The sequence below is a fragment of the Amblyomma mixtum genome, chromosome 9 (assembly GCF_055824585.1).
Source record: "Amblyomma mixtum isolate Tamu chromosome 9, ASM5582458v1, whole genome shotgun sequence".
Taxonomy (NCBI): Eukaryota; Metazoa; Arthropoda; class Arachnida; order Ixodida; family Ixodidae; genus Amblyomma; species Amblyomma mixtum.
The window spans coordinates 80,177,961-80,200,902 of NC_143020.1; the positions used below are offsets into that span (position 1 = coordinate 80,177,961).

Sequence of the window (22,942 nt, forward strand, 5' to 3'; positions counted from 1 at the left end):
AGAATAAACTGCGTATCAGGACGAAATTTTACCCATCCTGCATCGAGCTTCTAAACTTCTGTGGCTCAGTTTGTTGCGGGGAGTGAACACTGCAGCCTAAGAGCTATAAAGTTCTGTGAGCTCGAAGAACGGGCGAGGGCCTGCTACCTTCGTGGTGCGAAAACAGTAACATGAGCCTCGTACACGCGGATTGGCCGCTAGGGGGCCCGAGTGAGCGGACGCGTTTATTATCGGCTCCGCCAATTTCTGGTTCCTGTGCCCAGCTAAGTCCTTTCTAGGACCCACCAAGGCCCTCAACGGATCCTGGAAGGTTCACCGACCCCAATCGCTACCATCTTTTGGATGTGTCCAAGGACCTCGGTGAGCTACCTGTTGAAAATATCTCTGGCAGCCACGCCGCTGCGCTAAGCCTCGCCTCATCGAGGCGAGCCTCGCCGGCGCGCCGCGTTCCTCACTCCCCAACAGCCATGGAGGAGCCCGTGGATGGAGAGACCTTAAACCCATCGGACTGCCACCCTGGTGAGTGGAAAACTGTGCTCCATGCATACCGTAATCGGACCACGGATTCGAATTCGCCCCCAAAACACCCGGTATCGGCCACCGTTCAACCTAAACCAAGCGCCAGCAACGCCGGCGCGCCACCGGACGCTGCATCTGGGAACACCCGAAGCGCGTTCAAGGAGACGCCACAGCTCCTATGCATGACGCGCGCCGTCGTCCATAGAAGCAAGCAACTCGCCGCACTGCCGGCGGGTACCATCAGAGTCGTCTTTCGCCCGCGAGGCGGCCTCTCCCTGGAGAAGATCCCGGCTCCCAGTATCCTGCAGGCACTTCACTCGACGCTCAGCTGCTCAGTGATAGGCGAGTTGCACATAAGGATCCATCCAACTAACAACACCTTTACAGTGGCGACGGTAGCGGAAGCGACAGCTCTCGCTTTGGTCAAAATCCAGCAAATTACCTTAGATGGACTACAATACCCGGTAGCCGCGTACATCGCGGCCCCTCCAGCGGCAGTCAAGGGCGTCATTTCCCGGGCCTACTGGAACGAGACACCAGAACAAATCCTAACTGACTTACAGTACAGAAACCCGGACGCTAACATTATAGCGGCCCGACGCATGGGTAAAACAACGTCGATCTTAATAACTTTTGCCTCAGGTCCCGTGCCTCACACAATTAAATATATGTGTGTGGTACACCGCTGCGCCAAATACAAGGGAAGCCCCGATGCCTGCACAAACTGCAGGAAGCCTGGACACAGGTACGACGTGTGCCCTCTCCCGAAGGCTGGACTCTGCCCGCGGTGTGGCGAGAAGCACACCCCTCAAGAGACCCCATGCACGCCAAGCTGCATTCTTTGTGGTGGTTCCCACCTTACCGGTACCGGCTCGTGCAAAGCCAGGACCCCTCCACCTCGTAGACAGACCGCGCCGAAACCCAAGCAACCAGTGCCCACGCCAAAGGACTTTCCACCGCTAGTGCCTCATCAAGATCACCAGCGAGCCTGGACCAAACCCACCAGTACACCCCAAACCTCACAGCGGGAGGAAGAGATAGCTCTCCTGCGGGAAGAGGTAAGGCATCTGAGGGCAGCCATTAATTCCATCCCTCCTACCGTTTCTCCACCCACTCGTTCATCAACACCCCAAACCTCTTCACCTACACCCCAACCCTCCACACCCCCTCCACAAAAGAAACGCAGACCAGAAGACATTCCAGACATGGATTCTAAATTACAAAAATTTGCCCAACAGCTCGAAGCCAGTATTCTGGCTCAGACTCAAAATTACATTGAAGCCGCCATCACTAAGCTTACAGAAACTATTATCAGTCAGGTAACCTCTGCTATTCTACAACAAATTCCACAAATAATTGCTGGAATGTCTTCACATATCCCAGCTAGCAACCCCATAGCTGCTCCCATCCTCCGCCCCCCCACCCTCCAGCATGGCCCAGTTGACGGGCAATGATCTCCAATTAAGCATCCTACAATGGAACTGCAGGGGGTTTCGTCGCAAACGAGACCCCCTGCAGCAGCTCCTCACTGCTTCCTCCACACCCCCTGATATAGTAGCACTTCAGGATGCTGGCACAAATTTATCGCTGCCAGGATACGCTCTGGTACCCTCCGACACCACTCCAAACCCCAGGGTTACCAGTATCTCCAACATCTCGTACCATACACTTGTCATGTACTAACCTCGCCGGTAGCTCACACATTCCTAGAATTAATCCCCTCCACTCACAGATCTCAACCCCTCTTCATCCTCAACTGTTACCTCCTTCCGAGGCAACCGGTCTCAGATTTAATCTCTCTAATTAAAGCCGCCTCCAACGCTGCAAAAAAGGATCCCCTCATTATATTAGGGGATTTCAACTGCTCACATGTAGACTGGGGGTACACACGCACTAACAAGAGAGGAGCGGATTTGCGCAACACCCTTCAGATGCACGGCCTGTCCATATATAATGATCTGAGCACACCTACAAGAATCGGCAATAGTGTCACTGCCGACACAAGCCCAGATCTTACTTTTGGTCGCAACCTTCCCACACCAGTGTGGACAAACTCAAATGAGGCCCTGGGCAGTGATCATTCTATCATAAATATACAGCTTGATTTCGCCATAAAAGCTAAAAATTACCGTGTCAGGATTACCAGCTGGGATAATCTTTGGAAGCACAGAGAGGCCAAAACATTAGAATCCCCCTTTAACCTCCACACATGGATGACAGAGCTGAAACAGGATGTCCAGGCATTCACGCAAACATTAGACGCCACCCCCGAGACTCCCGTTGCAGACAGTCACTTAGCGCACCTACTCCAAGCTCAAAACAGTATCCTCACACGCTGGAAAACCCAGAAGCGAAATCGGAAACTTAAACTAAAATTAGCGCAACTACAGAAACAAATAGAAGAACACAGTGCCGCACTCAGTAAATCTAACTGGCACCAATTATGTGACGGATTACGAGGTAATCTCTCCTCCACCAGGGCCTGGCATCTTTTGCGACATATGATAGACCCCACTCAAGCTAAAAAGCAAACTCGGCTCGCACTAAAAAGACTTACCCATAAAAATCGTCAAAATCAACAAGCACTGTTACGCCAACTCCAATCAACTTATACCACTATGGGCCAAGCTGTATCATATCCCGACTATGTAGGCCCCGATCAACCGTCCCTCGACGCCCCCATTATGGAGGTTGAAGTCAGAGCAGCCCTTATCAAGCTCCGAAACTCAACCCCTGGGGAGGACCAAATCACAAATGTCATGCTCAGAAATCTAGATGACCGTTCAATTTCCCTTCTCACCGACTACTTCAATGAGTGCTGGGAAATGGGGGCGCTACCTGCTGAATGGAAGCACGGGAAAATAATTTTCATTCCTAAACCAAACAAGCCCATTAACGCCCAAAACCTCCGTCCCATTTCGCTGACTTCGTGCTTGGGCAAACTGTTTGAGCATGTCATCCTCACCCGTCTCACGCAACACATGGAATCCCATGGACTATATCCCCATACTATGGTAGGATTTCGATCCCACCTCTCGGCACAGGACTCCCTACTGCAGATTTCACACGCTATCCTCAATGACATGTTACATCACACCAGAGCAATCCTGGCAGTCGACCTCACCAAAGCATTCGACAAAGTTACACACAGCGCCATCCTGCAGGGCATCCAAGAGCTGCAGTTGGGGCCTAAGACCTACAACTATATCCGGGCCTTCTTAAACGGTCGCACAGCCTCACTGCATATAGATGATATACAGACCCCCCTCTTCACGCTTGGGAACATTGGCACCCCGCAAGGGGCGGTGTTATCTCCCTTCCTCTTCAACCTCACCCTCATCCCCCTGGCCAAGGCTCTCAGCCGCATCCCGCACTTAGGACACACACTTTACGCGGATGATATAACGGTTTGGACCACATACGGCTCGGATGGCGACATAGAATCGACCCTTCAGGAAGCCGCTACAACTATCGCTACTCACGCGGCAAACATTGGGCTTGAATGCTCCCCCACAAAGTCAGCACTCCTCATAATCCGCCCGCGGCGCGTCCCTACCTCCCCCATCACTATCTACCTGCATGACACTCCCATACCGCAAACACCTACCCTCCGCATTCTTGGCCTGCGTTTACAGGACACGGGGAAAAACAACCTTACCCTGAAAGCACTAAAACAGTCCACTTACTCCGTCATCCATCTTCTTAGAAGGGTTTCACATTCACGAGCCGGTCTAGACGAAGCAGATAATCTCAAGGTGCTGCATGCCTTTGTGCTTAGCCGCATTCTTTACGCCACTCCTTACCTGAACCTCTCCTGTTCGGATAAAGACAAGATCAATGCTCTTATGCGCATGGCTACCAAAGCAGCGCTAAACCTACCAAAGAGCACTAGCACGGACAGACTCTTAAAATTAGGAATGCACAACACTATACAAGAACTTATAGATGCACATCGCTACACACAGTACCTTCGTCTGGCTGGCACGGAAACTGGACGATATATACTGGATTCTCTGGGAATTCGCATACCGGCACACACGACAGACTTCATCTCTCTCCCTCGAGCCATACACTCCGCGCTTATCCTGAAACCCCTTCCTAAGAATGTCCACCCTGAATACCATCAATCCCGCCGAGTCGCGCGAGCCAAAGCTCTCCATAAAGAATATGGCACTTTAGAGGATGTGCGCTGGGTGGACGCCGCGTGTGGTACAGACCGTTCAGTAGCTGTGGCTTATCATCCAGCAGCCCCCCCATTTACTCATTTCATAGACCCACCTTGTACCCCGGAAGAAGCAGAGGAAGCAGCTATAGCAATAGCCATTGCCCAAACCAATGCGGCTTATATACTAAGCGATTCCAAAACAGCCATTCTTAACTTCGCCCGCGGACGCGTCCATCCCCCCGCGTGGCAGATATTGAGAATGTGCACCCTAAATCCCGATAGGCGTATTGAGCTCGTGTGGGTGCCGGCTCACTCTGGCAATCCCGGAAATGAGGCCGCCGATAACATAGCCCGAGGACTTATTTGCCGGGCAAATGGCGACCCCAGCCGGGATTTCTCGAGGGAGCGGGCACACACGTTCTCAGAACTGACTCAACAAGCACGACTTGCCCGTCGACTCTATCCCCCTCCCCACCCCCGCCTATCCCACTCCCAACAAATCCTCTGGAGGCGACTCCAGACCCGTACTCTTCCTACCCCTCAGCTTCTATCCCACTTCCGCCATGTTTCCCCCGAGTGCACTCTCTGCGGAGAACCGCACGCCACCCTAGACCACATCCTCTTCGGCTGCCCTGCCGATCCTCCCCCGCAGGGACAGCCCGCCATCGGTACATGGGAGGAATGGGAGGCCCTCCTTGCGTCGCAGGACCCGGACGCGCAACTTCGCTGTGTGAACCGGGGTGCCAGTGCCATGGCCCTACGTGGCCTGGACACATGCGCGTAATGTGAGGGCTGTGCGGTGGCCCTGAGACCTTGTACGGTCCAAACTCACTTGCTTAATAAAGTTTTCCATCCATCCATCGATCCATCCATCCATCGTACACGCTCAGTTCGAACAGACACTATTCCAGTATGCCACGAAGATGCGCCGTGAAGCAAAAAGCTTCCTTCGCAGCCGGTGTTCGCTGGAAAACATACAGAAATTCTCAGAAGTTCAATAGGGCCTTCGCCCTGAGATTTTCTGCATATTACGGGCATATGTTTTTGAAACTTTGCGAAGGCAGTCACTGGATGCTTCAAGTGTTCTTTCAGGATCAATATTTGCGCCTAATCATTTAGTTTTTATTTTAATAAAGCTTCGACAACTAGCGTTACTCCGGTCGTCTCTTTTATTTCAGTGGGAAAGGGGCGCATGTGAGTAGCGTGCTTTGGAAGAAACGTTTAAAGTCTTCGCAACTTGTGTACACTTTGTTTTGGACACACAAGTTTCTGTGATTGTATGTGAGCGCATCGGGCGACATCTGTCGCCGTAATGTGTTTTTTCGTTTTGTAGAGGGACGGCCGTCCATTTTATGCTCGTGGGTCCAAATAAACTTCTCGTCAGTGCAATGCACTGAGGGTGCATCATTGGAACGCACATGGGTATTTTACTAACTACTCATAAAAATGAAATTAAAAATTAGTTTTCGGGAAAGGGGTGGCGCAGTAATTGTCTCGCATCTCTGTGGGCACCCGAATAACACCGTGACGAAAGGGAGGAAATTGAGAGCGGAAAAAAAATTCAGGGGGCACTTTGGCTCTCTGAAGTGCTGCAAGGCGAAAGCGTTTCCTGGCCACTTTTCGTTTTTCTAGACGTTTTTATTTTCATAATTTGTTATTTATTTATTTTTTGCTCATTTTCTTAATTTTATTGTTTTTTTATTTCCTCATCTTATTTTTATGTTGTTTTTATTTTTATTTATTTTCTTATTTTTATTTTTATTTTCTTTTTCTTGACTTTACTCCATTTATTTTGTTTATGAAGGCCATGCATTCACTAGATGCGCCTTTATTCATGCTGGAACCTTGAGCCTTTTAAGCAGTGACGCCGAAAGGCGGACGAATCTGCCGACGCGTCTGTCGACACTCCTGCCGACGCGTCTGTTGACACTGCTGCCGACGCGTATGTCGACACTCCTGCCGACGCGTCTGTCGACACTTCTGCCGACGCGTCTGTCGACACTCCTGCCGACGCGTCTGTCGACACGGCTGCCGACGCGTCTGCTAGCGACAGTATGAGGCATTAAATGCTTTCGCCTTAACAGAGAAAGAGGCGCCGTAGCCGAGGACTCCGGAATACTTTCGATCACCTGGCCATCGCTAACGTGCAGTGACATCGCACAGCCCCCGCACACACTCCGCAAGCGCAAGCCACCTTTCCTGAGCAACACATACCAATTGACACCCGTCTTACTACCATCCTCAATCCCCCTACTATCCAATATGGCGGGGGGGAGCACAAATTATCTCCCCATTTTAACTTTGAACTGTCGCGGCTTCCGGGCCAAGCGCGCCCCTCTGCAAAAACTTCTTCCTACCTTCACACCTACGCCCCACATACTTCTGCTCCAGGAGACTGCACACCGGGCAACCCTCCCCAGCTACATATCTACACATTCAGATACCACTAACACACCCAGGGCGTCCACATTCGTCCACCGCAGCCTCACATACAAAACTCATCACATCACGTCTGAGACGCCCTGCGTGATCACTGAACTTATACATCACACACATTCACTTCCTTCTATATTTATAGCAACCATATACCACCATCCCTCCCAACTGATGGCCTCGCTAGAATCACTTCTGCGAGACCTACATCATCTAGCGGGGAAACATCCCCTGCTCATCGGTGGGGACTTCAAGTGTCTGCATACTGACTGGGGATACACAACCACGACACATCGAGGTCGCAGGCTCTGGCTGCTCCTGCAGAACCTCCAACTAACTTTGCACAACACGTTTCAGACGCCTACGCAGATGGGATGGGACTGCCGCTGCGAGCAGTCCCATCCCAAAGAAGATGTGCCCCCAAACACCCCCAGCTGCATTCTCTGCGGAGGCCCTCATTTGACCGAAACTGGCAACTGCAAGGCACGGGGCGGTAAACTAGCGTCCCCGAGGAACGCTCTCTCTCCCCATTCATCGCGGCTTTCCCGCTGCGATACACGCAGCACAAGCATCGGACGCAGCTCGACGCCTTCCCGGTCATCGTCTAGAACCAGACGGAATGACATCAACAACTCCTCGCGTCTTACCTGGGCAGACCGCGTTTCTGGCAAGGCTACCCGTCATCCCCCACCACCCCAGTCCTCCCAGGCAGATCCGAGAGACCAGGAACTCAAGGACTTGCGTGAAGAGGCAAGCCGCCTTTCCTCCCTCCTAAGCACCCCGCCCCCTCCATCCTCCCTAAACCCGCACCCGCTGTCATTAACTCGACCCCATCATCCACTGACACTTCGAGCACCCCTCCCGCAAAGAAATAACGCACCACAGACGCCACACCCCCTCCCCTGCCCTTAGAAATAGACGCTAAATTAGCAGCACTCGAAGCCAAATTTGACCACAAACTAAAAGAGCTAGACACACGCCTCGAGGTCAGATTCAATCACCTTGCCGCCACCCTCACCGAAAAACTTGAGCAGCGCATGGACGCTATGCTTACCAAGATGATGGTGCTCTTGGAACATAATCTTAACCATCGCTTCACCCAACTTCAAACCCCCTCCACTCCCCCCATCCTTCCTCCGCAAGCACAAACCACCTATCCTGAGCCATACATACCAATTGACACCCGTCTTACTTCCATCCTCAATTCCCCCACCATCCAATATGGCGGGGGGGGGGGACACGAACTATCTACCCATTTTAACTTGGAACTGCCGCGGCTTCCGGGCAAAGCGCGCGCCTCTGCAACTTCTCCTTCCCACCATCACACCCACGCCGCACATACTACTTCTACAGGAGACTGCACACCGGGCAACCCTCCCCTGCTACACATCAACACACTCGGATACCACTAACACACCCAGGGCGTCCACAGTCATCCACCGCAGCCTCACGTACAAAACTCATCACATCACGTCTGAGACGCCCTGCGTGATAACAGAACTTATACATCACACACATTCACTTCCTTCTATATTTATAGCAAACATAATCCACCCCCCCGTTTCTGCCGATGGTTCCGCTAGAATCACTTCTGCGAAAGCTACACCATCTAGCAGGGGAACATCCCCTACTCATCGGTGGGGACTTCAACAGTCAGCATACTGACTGGGGATACACAACCACGACACATCGAGGTCGCAGGCTCTGGCTGCTCCTGCAGAACCTCCAACTCACTGAGCACAACACGTTTCAGACGCCTACGCGGATCGGCAACAGTGTCAGCATAGACACCAGTCCTGACCTGACGCTGAGCCGCTGTATCCGCGGCGTTACCTGGAGCAGAACACAACATACACTGGGCAATGATCATTACATTATACAAATCAGTCCCGTACAAACCAGCCCGTCACGCAAATACAATACACAAACTCATTAACTGGGATGCATTTCGCGCTGCACGCACGGCCCTCCCAGACACTCCCATCGCAGACATCGACGAATGGGTGCAGTCACTCAAGCATGACGTTCACCACAGCACCCGAGACATTGAAACTACAACCGAAACACCTACCCTTGACACACGCCTAGCCCACCTCTGGGAGGCTTATCACAGCATCCTAGAACGATGGAAAAGCAACAAACACAACAGAACGCTTAAGAAGCGGCTGGCCGCGCTGCAGACACAAATCCAAAAGCACTCTGAGGAGCTCTGCCGATCCAACTGGGGACAGATATGTGACGGCATCGCCGGAAACCTGTCCAGCAAACGCGCATGGCAACTCCTCTGACACCTCATTGACCCCTCGCGCACCAAATCAGCAACACAGCACCACGTGACACGCCTCACACATGAACACATTGACGATGCCGACTCCCTTCTAGACACACTTCAAACCATGTACACATCTCCAGGCGGCCCTATACCTCTACCGCACTACACAGGACAAGCAAATCCAACACTCGACACCGACATCACGAAGACGGAAGTCAGAGCGGCCCTCCTGACTCTGCGCGCCAACTCCGCACCAGGTGCAGACCAAATCACAAACTCCATGCTCCGTAATCTGGATGACCAATCGATCACCCCCATTACGAAATACTTCAACCAGTGCTGGAGGGAGGGTAACCTCCCGCAGTCCTGGCGCCACGCGAAGGTAATATTCATACCTAAACCCAACAAGCCACTTACACTTCAAAACCTTCGCCCGATTTCGCTAACCTCATGCCTCGGGAAGCTCCTAGAGCATGTCGTGTTAGCGAGACTCACAAGTCACATGGCGGACAACAATCTTTACCCGCATAGCATGGTAGGATTTCGCCCCCATCTATCTGCACAGGACGCCATGCTGCAACTCGCACACGACATTTTCGACCCGCTTCTTCCGGGTCACACCAAGGCAGTCTTAGCTTTGGATCGCTCCAAAGCTTTTGATCGCATTGAACATCAGGCGATCATGACTGCTCTATCCCCTTTGAATGTGGGTGCGCGCACGTATGCCTACATTCAAGCAGTCCTCACTGACCGCACAGCTGAGATACACTTCGGCCCTCTGTCTTCCCCCCTACACTCTTCAGAGTATCGGCACCCCTCAAGGGTCCGTCCTTTCCCCCTTTCTCTTTAACATTACCCTCACCCCCCTCGCCTGAAAATTGGCCACTATCCCCCACCTGAAGCACACTCTTTATGCCGACGATATCACCCTGTGGACCACTCACGGCAGTGACGGAGACATAGAGAACACCTTACAGGAAGCAGCCACCCTCATCCAAAATTACGCACGGACCATCGCACTGTCTTGCTCCCCAGAGAAGTCCGAACTCTTCCTCATCCGGCCTAAGAACCACCGCTGCCGCCGCTCCCCCATTGCCATTGAACTGAATGGTGACCCGGTACCTGAGGTTGGAACCCTCCGTGTATTGGGCCTGCACATGCAGAACGATGGCAAAAACACCACCACCCTCAAGAAACTCAAGCAGGTTGTAGGCGCGATATCGCACCTCATTCTCAGGGTTTCGGGACGTCATAGAGGTATGAAGGAACGTGACCTATGTCGCCTCATTCATGCCTTTGTCCTCAGCCGTGTGCTGTACACTACTCCATGCTTACAACTATCCAAACATGACATAAATGCTTTGGATGCTTTGATTCGCAAGGCATTCAAGGTAGCACTTCACCTTCCCCTCAACACACCCACAGACAGATTACTAGGCCTGGGCCTCCACAATACGATCGGGGAACTGGTGGAGGCCCACCGACAGGCCCAATACATCAGGCTCACACAAACCTCCACAGGTCGGTATATCCTGGACACCCTAGGAATCAAAATACCAGCCAACGACCCAACCCTCCTCGCCATCCCACGATCCCTTCACCGAGAGCTCCTCATCAGGCCGCTCCCAAGGAAAATGCACCCGTCCCACCATGAGCAGCGCCGCAGAGCCCGTGCGAAGGCACTCCATCGAGCGTATGGCTCCCAGCCGGACGCCGTATGGGTGAACGCTACCTGCACGGGTGATGAAGCGACAGCAGCTGTGGTGGACTCCACTTTTTCCGCCCTCCTCATACTACCTCTCTCTCCAGACACCTCCCCAGAAGCTGCAGAGGAAGCCGACATTGCACTTGCTATCACCCGCACGGAAGCCAGGTACATTTTAAGCGATTCTAGAACTGCGATTCTAAATTTTGCTCGAGGCCGAGTCCATGACCCTGCTTTTGGCATACTGGACTCGCCCGATGCAACCCCGCCCCGCCAAGTGGAGTTGATATGGGTGCCCGCGCACTCCGGGAATCCCGGAAACGAGGCCGCCAACCTTTTAGCCCGAGGTTCTTTAAACCGGGCTCAGGTGGCCTCTGATCCCGGATTCACGAAGGAGCGCAGGCACTCATTCAGTGAGCTGACCAGGGCGCACAGAGCCTTACGTCAGCTCTACCCCGCGCCCCACCTCTCCCTAGATAACAAACACGCAACACTCTGGCGCAGACTAAAAACACACACACTCCCTTCACCCCTTAACCTAGCCCATTATCATCCCTCCTTCCCCACTCCGGCATGCACTCTATGCCCAGAACCCTTCGCCTCTTCCCTCCACATCATTTCTCTCTGCCCGGCGGACCCTCTCCCGCGCGACCTAGAGAACCTCAGGACCTGAGAGGACTCGGAGACCCTGCTGCGCATGAGGACCCGGCCGTGCAGACCATCGCCACCGGCCGGGCTGCCAGTGTTATGGACCTTCGGAACATGAACACCTGAGTGCAGTGGGGTCGTGCGGGGACCCTGGGGCGTGCCCCGAATTCCTGTGTAAACAAATATTTCTGTCTCTCTCTCTCCGGACTTGACGCTCAGGCGCTACATCCGCGGTGTTACCTTGAACAGAACACAACATACACTGGGCAGTGATCATTACATTATACAAATCACTGTCCCATACAAACCACCCCGTCACGCAAATACAACACACAAACTCATTAACTGGGATGCCTTTCGCGCTGTACGCACCGCCCTCCCAGACACTCCCATCGTGGACATCGACGCATGGGTGCAATCACTCACGCATGACGTTCACCACAACACGCGACACATTGAAACTACAACCGAAATCCCTACACTCGACACACGCCTAGCCCACCTCTGGGAGGCTGATCACAGCCTCCTGGAACGCTGAAAAGGCAACAAACTTAACAGGGCACCTGAAAAGCGGCTGGCCGCGCTGCAGACACAAATCCAACAACACTCTGAGGAGCTCTGCCGGTTAAACTGCGGACAGATATGTGACGGCATAGCAGGAAACCTGTGCAGCAAACGCGCATGGCAGCTCCTCCGATACCTCATTGACCCGACACACACCAAATCAGCAACAAAACACCACGTGACACGCCTCACACATGAACACATTGACGATCCCGACTCCCTTCTAGACACACTTCAAACCATGTACACATCTGCAGGTGGCCCTATACCTCTACCGCACTACAAAGGACAAGCAAATCCAACACTCGACACCGACATCACGAAGACGGAAGTCAGAGCGGCCCTCCTGACTCTCCGCGCCAACTCCGCACCAGGTGCAGACCAAATCACAAACTCCATGCTCCGTAATCTGGATGACCAATCGATCACCCCCATTACGAAATACTTCAACCATTGCTGGAGGGAGGGTAACCTCCCGCTGTCCTGGCGCCACGCGAAGGTAATATTCATACCTAAACCCAACAAGCCACTTACACTTCAAAACCTTCGCCCGATTTCGCTAACCTCATGCCTCGGGAAGCTCCTAGAGCATGTTGTGTCCTAGAGCATGTTTTGTCCTAGAGCACGGCAGGGACGGCGGCATAGAGAACACGTTACAGGAAGCAGCCACACTCACCCAAAATTATGCAGGGACCATCGGACTGTCTTGCTCCCCAGAGAAATCCGAACTGCTCCTCATCCGTCCTAAGAAACACCGCTGTCCCCGCTCTCCCATTGTCATTGAACTGAATGGTGACCCGGTACCTGAGGTTGGCACCCTCCGTGTATTGGGCCAGCACATCCATAACGATGGCAAAAACGCCACCACCCTCAAGAAACTCAAGTAGGTTGTAGGCGCGATATCGCACCTCATCCGAAGGGTTTCGGGACATCACAGAGACATGAAAGAGCGCGACCTATGTCGCCTCATTCACGCCTTTGTCCTCAGCCGTGTGCTGTACACTACTCCATACTTACAACTATCCAAACATGACATAAATGCTTTGGATGCTTGGATTCGCAAGGCATTCAAGGTAGCACTTCATCTTCCCCTCAACACACCCACAAACAGATTACTAGGCCTGGGCCTCCACAACACGATAGGGGACTGGTGGAGGCCCACCGACAGGCCCAATACATCAGGCTCACACAAACCTCCACAGGTCGGTATATCCTGATCAGAATAGCTGCCAACGACACAACCCTCCTCGCCATCCCACGACCCCTTCACCAGGAGCTCCTCATCAGGCCGCTCTCGAGGAACATGCACCCGTCCCACCATGAGCAGCTCCGCAGAGCCCGTGCGAAGGCACTCCATCGAGCGTACGGCCCCGAACCGGACGCCGTATGGGTGGACGCTACCTGCACGGGTGATGAAGCGACAGCAGCTCTGGTGGACTCCTCTTTTTCCGCCCTCCTCACACTACCTCTCCCTCCAGACACCTCCCCAGAAGCTGCAGAGGAAGCCGCCATTGCACTTGCTATAATCCGCACGGAAGCCCGGTACATTTTAAATGATTCTAAAATTGCGATTCTAAATTTTGCTCGAGGCCGAGTCCATGTCCCTGCTTTTGGCATACTGGACTCGCCCGATGCACCCCCGCCCCGCCAAGTGGAGCTGATATTGGTGCCCGCGCACTCCAGGAATCCCGGAAACGAGGCCGCCAACCTTTTAGCCCGAAGTTCTTTAAACCGGGCTTAGGTGCCCTCGGATCGGGGATTCACGAAGGAGCGCATGCACTCATTCAGCGAGCTGACGCAGGCCTAGAGAGCCTCACGCCAGTTCTACCCCCCGCCCCACCCTTCCCTAGATAATAAGAAGCAACGCTCTGGCGCAGACTAAAGACACACTCTCTTCCCTGACCACTTACCCTAGCCCACTATCATCCCTCCTTCCCCACTCCGGCATGCGCGCTATGCCCAGAACCGTTTACCTCTTCCCTCCACATCCTTTCCCTCTGCCAGGCGGACCTTCCCCCTCGGGACTTAGATAACCTCAAGACCTGGGAGGACTGAGAGACCCTGCTGCACTCGGAGGACCCGGCCGTGCAAACCATCGCCACCGGCCGGGCTGCCAGTGTTATGAACCTTAGGAACGTAAACACTTGAGTGCAGTGGGGTCGTGCGGGGACCTTGGGGCGTGCCCCGAATTCCTTGTACAATAAAGTTTTTTTTTCTGTCTCTCTCCCCGGACAAGTTTGCATTGCGGCTCCATAGAAACGCGGCCACCGAGGCCGGGTGTTGGAGGCGGAACGCGAAGGCGCCCATGTGCTGTGCGATATAATGACATGTTCTGAAAATGTGGCGGTAGTGAAAAATTGCCGATGATTAAGTTACTTCCTGATGCGAAATTGAGCGAAGCTCATCAGCTTTAGCTGTTAGATAGATGGAGAAAAAGAATTCGAGCAAGGCATATTTGTACAATTACAGACTCCTTGTTATTTTTCACGCATTTTTCCTCTTCAAGGAACACACCGCTAACAGTTTTTGACGGTCACGGTGCGTATAGCCACAGTAGATTCACGGTGCATATAGCTCTAGTAGATTAACATGCCGTGACACAACTAAAGACAGAAACATTCGATGCCCTTAGTACGATTACGAGCAATTCGAATGTGATTATTACGTGACCACTTCTTGGTGCGTGAGTTCTCCGTAATTAGTTCAGCTCTATTACCTACGCATAGATCGTAAGTACTTAGCTGCATCAACGATCCTTTGATAATTAAAAAGCTACAGAACTTGAAAACACGACCATGGATTCTTATAGCTCTTGATAGCATTCTGAAGCAGGAAAAGAACAACAGCTTTTTTAATATCAATATAAAGCTCTCTGTAAATACATAGGAAGCTTCTTTAAATTTCTAGTTCAAAAGAACAACACTTTGCATGCCACTAGTGGGTGATATTTTAAATAAAACATCAGTTGGAAACATTGCCCCATCACTCGCTTGGTGTTCTGTTACTACGCTCAGCAGCCCCTCCAGTATACAAAATGGTCATTGTAGTGTTTGTCCAAATAAACAAGACGGTGGCGTAAAAACCTTGCGCTTTTATTGTGCCTTGTGTTAGCTTTCCCTTCATGGTAACAAAATAAGCTGTAATAACGGACTAATTAATGGTCATGGAAAAAGTGTTGGTTTGGTTGGTTTATTGGCGTTTAACGTCCCAAAGCGGCACAGGCTATGAGGGACGCCGTAGTCATGGGCTCCGGAAGTTTCGACCACCTGGGGTTCTTTGACGTGCCCTGACATCGCACTGCACGTGGCCCTCTAGAAGTTCGCCTCCATCGAAATTCGGCCGCGGTGCTTCTCCCTAGACTTAAATTCTATGTGAATGCTCTACTACCCGCCGCGGTGGCTCAGTGGTTATGGTGCTCGGCTGCTGACCCAAAAGACGCGGGTTTGATCCCGGTCGCGGTGGTTGAATTTCTTTGGAGGAGAAATTCTAGAGGCCCGTGTACTGTGCGATGTCAGTGCACGTTAAAGAACCCCATGTGGTCGAAATTTCCGGAGCCCTTCACTACGGCATCCCTCATAGCCTTAGTCGCTTTGGGACGTTAAACCCCATAAACCAAACCAAACCATGTTCAAGAGTGTACGGTTGGTTGGTTTGGTAGGTTTATGGGGTTTAACGTCCCAAAGCGACTAAGGCTATGAGAGACGCCGTAGTGGAGGGCTCCGGAAATTTCGACCACCTGGGGTTCTTTAACGTGCACTGACATCGCACAGTACACGGGCCTCTAGAATTTCTCCTCCAAAGAAATTCAACCGCCGATAGGAACGTGAATACATTTTTTTTGACTTGGTAGCACATTTAGGAACCACACTTTCCGCATCCCGATTTATACCACATGGCTAACCATTAAAAATGCCTAGTACTTTCAGCTTCAGAGGGAAACTGAGGTGATACAATTCAAATCTTTAGTCTCAGCAAAAAAAAAAAGCATTTTTTTTCTGAAAATGCTCATGTTTGTCCGTTTGTAGACGAAAAATTCGGTTTTGAGATATTTCCGAGTATTCGATTCGCACCGGTGTTGTCCTTAGCGAGAAGAGTGGATTACAAGCGTTTCCATGTGAACGGCCTTGTCGCTAGACTTTAGTGATCCTTGCCCAAAAACCGGTGTTCACGCATGAAATTTACTTGCAAAATCGACTGGTGGTAGCAACACCTCTATTTTACTTTCTTTCTCCCGTTAAAAATCCCAGTTTTTACGAGAGTGCTCTGTTAGCTATCAGAACGCGGATGTCTCTCTTTAAGGGCCAACTTCAATTTGTTCTTAGTTTCCCTTTAAGCAGATCTTTCTGAAGTAAGAATCTGTACATAAATTAACACACAGTAAGGTGATCAATATTTCCCGATATCTATCTTTGGAACTTTTTGATATAAAGGGTTTTGATGAGCTTAAGTAAACGCGAAGTGCGCTTTCAAATTATCGAACTAACATGTTCACATTTCCGGTTATCATTCCGGAGTTTTTGAGAGGATTTCTTTCTGCAATCGAAACTCTTCTGAGTTTTACCACACATTTCTTCTTCAGCCGGGAGTTCCATTCCGATATGCTAAACACACGCCTCAAAGAGCTTAACAGTTTCGCCTTGTAGTCCGGCTAAGTACTTTTTGCGTTTTTTTTTATTTTTTCCTTTGACCCCTTCATGGACTACATATTAACGTCTCTTGCCTGCTGAATATGCGCCGCAAAACACAACGACAAAAGAGCAGAAAAAGTGAAAGAACACAGGAGGCTTTGGACAGAATTATATTTCAGAAGTCCAATGAACACGTAGTCGATAAATGAAGTGGAACATCGACATAGGCTTCGTGGTGACCGGATTTTAGTGCAGTCCTGTCTGTGACAAAATACGAAGTTAAGCACGGTAGACACGAAAAAAGTGATAACAGCCATGGCGTGTTCAGAGCCGACACGGAAACGACAGAAAATCAGTAAATTTGAAATTTGGTGCCCGAACATTGCCAGAAGGGGGCTAAAAATTAAAAAAAGAAACGTTAGCGACAAAACACTTCTCCGAAAAGGTCAAACATCACGACGCAGGTGACTGCACTCGCGAGACACTCCTCTTACAGCACCCCTCTCACCGCGCCGAAAACGTAAAAAGACGAGTCCCGTTTCATGGCCCCCGTCCAGCGCTTTTTGTTTTCACTTTGCGGGTTCACTTCTGGAGTCGTCGCTTTGGGACGTTGAACCCCATAAACCAACCATTCACTTCTGGAGTCTTTTTTGCTGGCCGAGGAGGCAGCCGCGTAGCGGGAGGCTTTAACGAAATAAGTGCAGTGAAAGCGATGTGGACGCTGCTAGCAAACGTGATATAATTTAAAGCACATTGAAGGACAACGAGCTTTCAGGAGTCTAAACTTGGTCGAGAGATTTAGCGGCACAGATGTCTTTTTTTGTGGAATGAAATTTTTGTTGCAGTGATGTCCTGTTGTCGAAGCTGTCAAGATGTTCACTTCATTTGACGGGTGCGTTGAAACTTCTTTACCACAAGCTTTTCCCTCGTAGAGTCTCGTGGCAGGTTCGCGTACTGGTTTTGACAAGAAGGGGTGCGAAAATATTGGCAGAAGTTACCGAAATAAGGTTTAACTGAAAGATATCGCTGCTAAAGTGGCCGCACGTGTGTACCCTACCCCCTCGCACTTTACTTGGGATCCGTCTAAACAAAAACGATTGTTTAGTGAGGCCTAACACAGAAGGGTGTATAACTTCGACCGCGTTAGAAAACTACAGCGAAAGCAACATGGAGTAAATAGGCTATATCTTTACTTTCCTTATGTAATCCACGAAGGGAGATTTCTCTTATCGGAAAGGCCGTTTCCTAAAACAGATTTGTGACAGTAAGTGAGCTGCTCAGATTTGATGTCACTTAACTTCCTCTTAAACGTAGGGTTCACCACACCGCATGGAATGATAGACACCGACAACCGGAAGATTACACAACTGCACTGAGTTCAAATTATTTATGTTCGTGCACTGCGCGGATATGTCAGCGGGTATACGAACACAAAAAAGATACAACCAGAATCGTGCTGGAGTTTAAACTGCCCATGTAAAGCTGTACAACGCTGTAAACACCCAGATTACCACCAAAACCACACGGTCGGCCACAAAAGAGAACGCATGCCTAATAATACATGAAAATGATAGCTGTGGAACAGTCGTTCGGTCACAACGCTAATGAAATGTCGCTCTTTATTAAGAAAAAAGACGGGGTGTACCCGAAGTTCTCCCCATACTTTTCAATTTAGATAGGTAGTAGTATCTTCTTGGTCGTTCTACTTATGGCATCTAAGCCGAATTCCTCCTGGTAAAATTGAAAGGGCACCTGCTTTGATGTGTGGTTTCCATATACATAATCACAAAGTGAGCAAGGGAAGGAAAACCTCGGGGCGCTTGCCAACGTTGCAACAAGTGAACTTGTATTGGCCAGACGAAGACGAGTACACTTGTCGAAGCGCTGACAGCACCCTGAGGTTTTCTCTCCCTTGTTCACTTTGCGATTATCAAGAAATATTTTACCGACCTCTCTACCATTGCATACACATGAGAACACAATTGTTATGCTTCTTATAATGGCGGCAGCGCACACCTTGGTGCCCAGAGTGGAACTTAGTAAGGAAAAGGGGTGTTCTTTGACTCCTCTGAATTAAAAATCTGGTACTTTAACGTATGTAGACCTGCCAACGAGACAGAACGATTCAGTAGGCCGCCCTGCCTGCGCAGACAAAGAAAGCGTCGATGGTGCTCTACGGTAGTTTACCATCGGAATGGCCGTGGCTTTGATCTTTGTGATGATTCATAGTATTAGCGGCGCTTAAAACACCACGTCCACACGGGCTCATTCATTTTTGCTTTTACATGGAATGGTTCATTCCTGATTTCCCTACTATATAATAATGCACCTGCCAGAGAGCTTTTTTTTCTTCGATCTAATATGCCTCTTAACCCCCTGTCTCAAGATCTAAATGCGAAAGCACTACTTGAATGGTCCAAGAAAGAATCATGCGTGACGCCTTGGGGTAACATGACAGAACTCGGGTTAGTTCGGAGGAGCATCGTGCCAGCTGTAGCCAACGGAAGGGCGACCTTAAGGGTGACCTCGGCCAATCTTTAACATAGCAACAGCCCACGCAGAAATAGAATAACCGCCACTTCGTTTTGAATCTGTGGCAGCGCGAACAGATAGGCTCCGCTGGCCGCTGCGCGATAACAGAACGCTCTCTTCAATCCTGGTCAAACTACAACATTCTCTCGCGCTGTGTATTGCACATCGTCCTTCTTCATCGATTTCCATCGGCGGGGACACATAAGATCAGATTAACCTCGATCCGAGCTTAACTTGAGTCCGGTATCGTCGCTAGACGTGACGACAACCCAGTAAAGAAAACCATGAGCCAAACAGGGCAAACACATTCTTTCGCACGTATACTAGGTTTAATTACGTTAAAGCCTTGCCACTTTTTTATTTCGATAATCATGATTCCGGCATTCTCACTGTTTTTTTCCAGTTGTTTTCGACCATTGTGAGTCAACGAACTTTTTTATATGCGCGAAAATACTTTAGCTTTCCACCTCTTCTCTTGTAGGCTCCTCCGCCATTCTTTATTCAATACATTTCTCTGTTCTTCCCTTGCTTCAAACGATATCCAGTCCTTGCCCTTCTCTACTGCCTCGTTTCTGGTCTCGCCGTGAGCGCCTAATCGTTTTCTTCAAACAGCCCTCAGACTTATTTCTTGCCTCGACTGAGCCTCCGCTCTGGGAAACCTAACAGCATTCCTAGTAGCCCTGGCACGAATATTTCTTACCGAAGAAGTGTCAGTAATTCATGCTTACTCTGTATCCATAGAGCTGAATGCTTGATTATCACGTTATCTATCTTCTTTCAGGATGTTAACCCGTTCATGAGCTCCAGTTTATGCATTTATCTTTGTTTACTGAAACGCGGGGATATTTTTATTCTCTTACAAAGGGTATAATGTGACCGCCTTCTGACTGCCATGTGACTGCCATGGTTGAATGTCATCAGAAAATGTTATTCTGTACCCAAACCAAAGCCTATAGGGTCTCTGCGTCACCAGCAGCATCTTGAACCTGGTCTCAAATATATACAATGGTCTGCAGAGCATAGCTGCCTAATTGTACAATGTCGTCACAAGGCAGTGAACGTGGAAGCCGCTCCTGAATCACTGTTCCGGGCAATATATACAAATTAATTCACGCTACTTGACTTTCATGCAGCCTTATTTTTATATTTATCGTATACATTTTGGGCAGTGGTGGGGATAACAAAAAATGCTTTCTTAATCCCTTGTAAGCCATAACTGTCGCTCCCTACTTGCCCTTTCTTTTGTTATTTTGATTTTATATTGTACGTAAACTTGTCTTCAAAGTTGTATTATCCCAGAACTGCCGCAATTATCTTGCAGTAAGTTCTGAAGGAACTGCCTTTTTACAAATATATGAGCAGCGTTAATGTGGAGGGGGCCTAATAGAGAGTCTCGCTCTCTGTCGTACTTCTATGTATTATGCAAGCATGAACAGCCCATTATCTATGCCAGTGTGACGGGTGTATCGGTTAAAAAGTTTTCCCAGTACCTTATTACTTCATTTAAATGCTTGAATTTTCGTTTTACAGTTTTCAGTAGCCGGCTATATGCAGTAGACGTTAACGTATTCGTCCGAAAGAATTTCTTATTGTTTTGTACTTTTTCTTTTGAACGACCGTATTTATTCTAGAATGTGGTCAGCTCCTTTAATTCGCTTCGGACACTGTTTCGTGTGCCTTAAATAACCTGCTTTGTGGATTAGTTTCAATAATTACTTCGAAAGCAAGTTTGTTCATTCCTGGACTGTAGAGATAAGAATATCTTCTTCCGCGTTTTTTCATTTGAGACCATTAAGTGCTGGTATTTTATGTGTGGCTGTCCTTCGCTCCATCTTCATTCAGATTTATTGCCCTACTTTCACTCCTAAATGAGTGGTTAATAAATTCTGACACGTATTTCGAAGTGTGTTTACTGTTTAAGCAGTTTATTTGTTTAAGCAGCGGTTTAAGTTGTAAGTAACTGTTTAAGCAGCTATCACCCGCACAGAAGCCCGGTACATTTTCAGTGATTCTAAAACTGCGATTCTAAATTTTGCTCGAGGCCGAGTCCATGTCCCTGCTTTTGGCATACTGGACTCGCCCGATGCACCCCCGCCCCGCCAAGTGGAGCTGATATGGGTGCCTGCGCACTCCGGGAATCCTGGAAACGAGGCCGCCAACCCTTTTAGCCCGTGGTTCTTTAAACCGGTCTCAGGTGGCCTCGGATCGGGGATTCACGAAGGAGCGCATGCACTTATTCAGTGAGCTCACCCAGGCATACAGAGCCTCACGCCAGCTCTACCCCCCGCCCCACCCCTCCCTGGATAACAGACACGCAACACTCTGGCGCAGATTACTGACACACACTCTCCCCTCGCCCCTTACCCTAACCCACTATCATTCCTCCTTCCGCACTCCTGCTTGCGCCCTATGCCCAGAACCCTTCGCTTCTTCCTTCCACATCCTTTCCCTCTGCCCGGTGGACCCTCCCCCGCGGGACCTAGAGAACCTCAAGACCTAGGAGGACTGGGAGACCCTGCTGCTCTCGGAGGACCCGACCGTGCAGAACATCGCCACCGGCCGGGCTGCCAGTGTTATGGACCTTAGGAACATAAACACTTGAGTGCAGTGGGGTCGTGCGGGGACTCTGGGGCGTGCCCCGAATTCCTATCGAAATAAAGTTTTTTTTCTTTCTCTCTCTCCCAGAAACAGCACAAGGCCTTCACTTCATCTCAAGCTACATTTCCGTAGTACGGGAGAAACGCTTGCGCAACTTTAGATGCGAAGTTACAGAATTCTTGAAGAGTTCTTTGAAGATCAATGTTACGTAGGGTAGTAAAATTTATCGAGATAAAATTTCGTTCTGCTGCAATTTTTTTTATTTTTCTAAGAAAAAATACTCGCGAGCTCCGACTCCCCCTTTCCTATTTGCCACATATGGGGATATATGAAACGTGTAAGCTTACTGCCACTGGCACCGACCATATATTTTTCATTTATGATGGAACTATATTGTTTAACTACTAAAGAGAATAAGAGGAAAAAGGGAAAAGATTATTTGGGCCAGCCCTCACTTGAGGGAACATTTAAAGTTTCGCGCTCTTTGGTCGTAAGCAGACTTAGGCTAGCCGGGATGGAGCAAAAAAAATTGGCAATGGCTTAGCTCGGCTATGCCAGGATACACGTAGCGAAAGGCCTCAACTGTGGTTGCGGCGCACGCGAATGCTCCTTTTCGATCCTCCGACATCTTATCAGGCATGCGGCACAGCTGGCGAAGCGAGCGGAGGCAAGTGCCACGACGAGACAAGCGGTGTGACGTCATACCAAACAGCGGTGGCGGCTCTGCGGCGAGGCGCGCGGTTTGACGTCATGCCAGATGGCGCAGCGAGTGCGCGGCGTCCGCCAGCTGCGGTGGTTGCTAGGCAACGGCTCAATGTCGTTCTCTGTGCCTTTTACCCGCCGCTGTGGCTCAGTGGTAAGGCGCTCGTCTACCGAGC

At 50.3% G+C, this 22,942-nt stretch overlaps 1 protein-coding gene across 1 annotated transcript; it reads left to right on the forward strand.

The window, feature by feature from the left end:
• The first annotated feature begins 163 nt into the window (after positions 1-163).
• Positions 164-21,964, forward strand: LOC149329861 (uncharacterized). Its single transcript, XM_089560605.1, has 2 exons — positions 164-1,577; positions 21,884-21,964. The coding sequence occupies exons 1-2, from the start codon at positions 468-470 to the stop codon at positions 21,947-21,949; spliced, it is 1,176 nt and encodes a 391-aa protein (XP_089416731.1). The 5' UTR covers positions 164-467; the 3' UTR covers positions 21,950-21,964.
• The last annotated feature ends 978 nt before the right edge of the window (positions 21,965-22,942 follow it).

Bases quoted from the DNA above. Each gene is read 5' to 3' on its own strand.
- LOC149329861 (XM_089560605.1), top strand. From the start codon at position 468: ATGGAGGAGCCCGTGGATGGAGAGACCTTAAACCCATCGGACTGCCAC. The intron at 1,578-21,883 runs GTAAGGCATCTG...CCCTATGCCCAG, and splicing joins TAGCTCTCCTGCGGGAAGAG to AACCCTTCGCTTCTTCCTTC.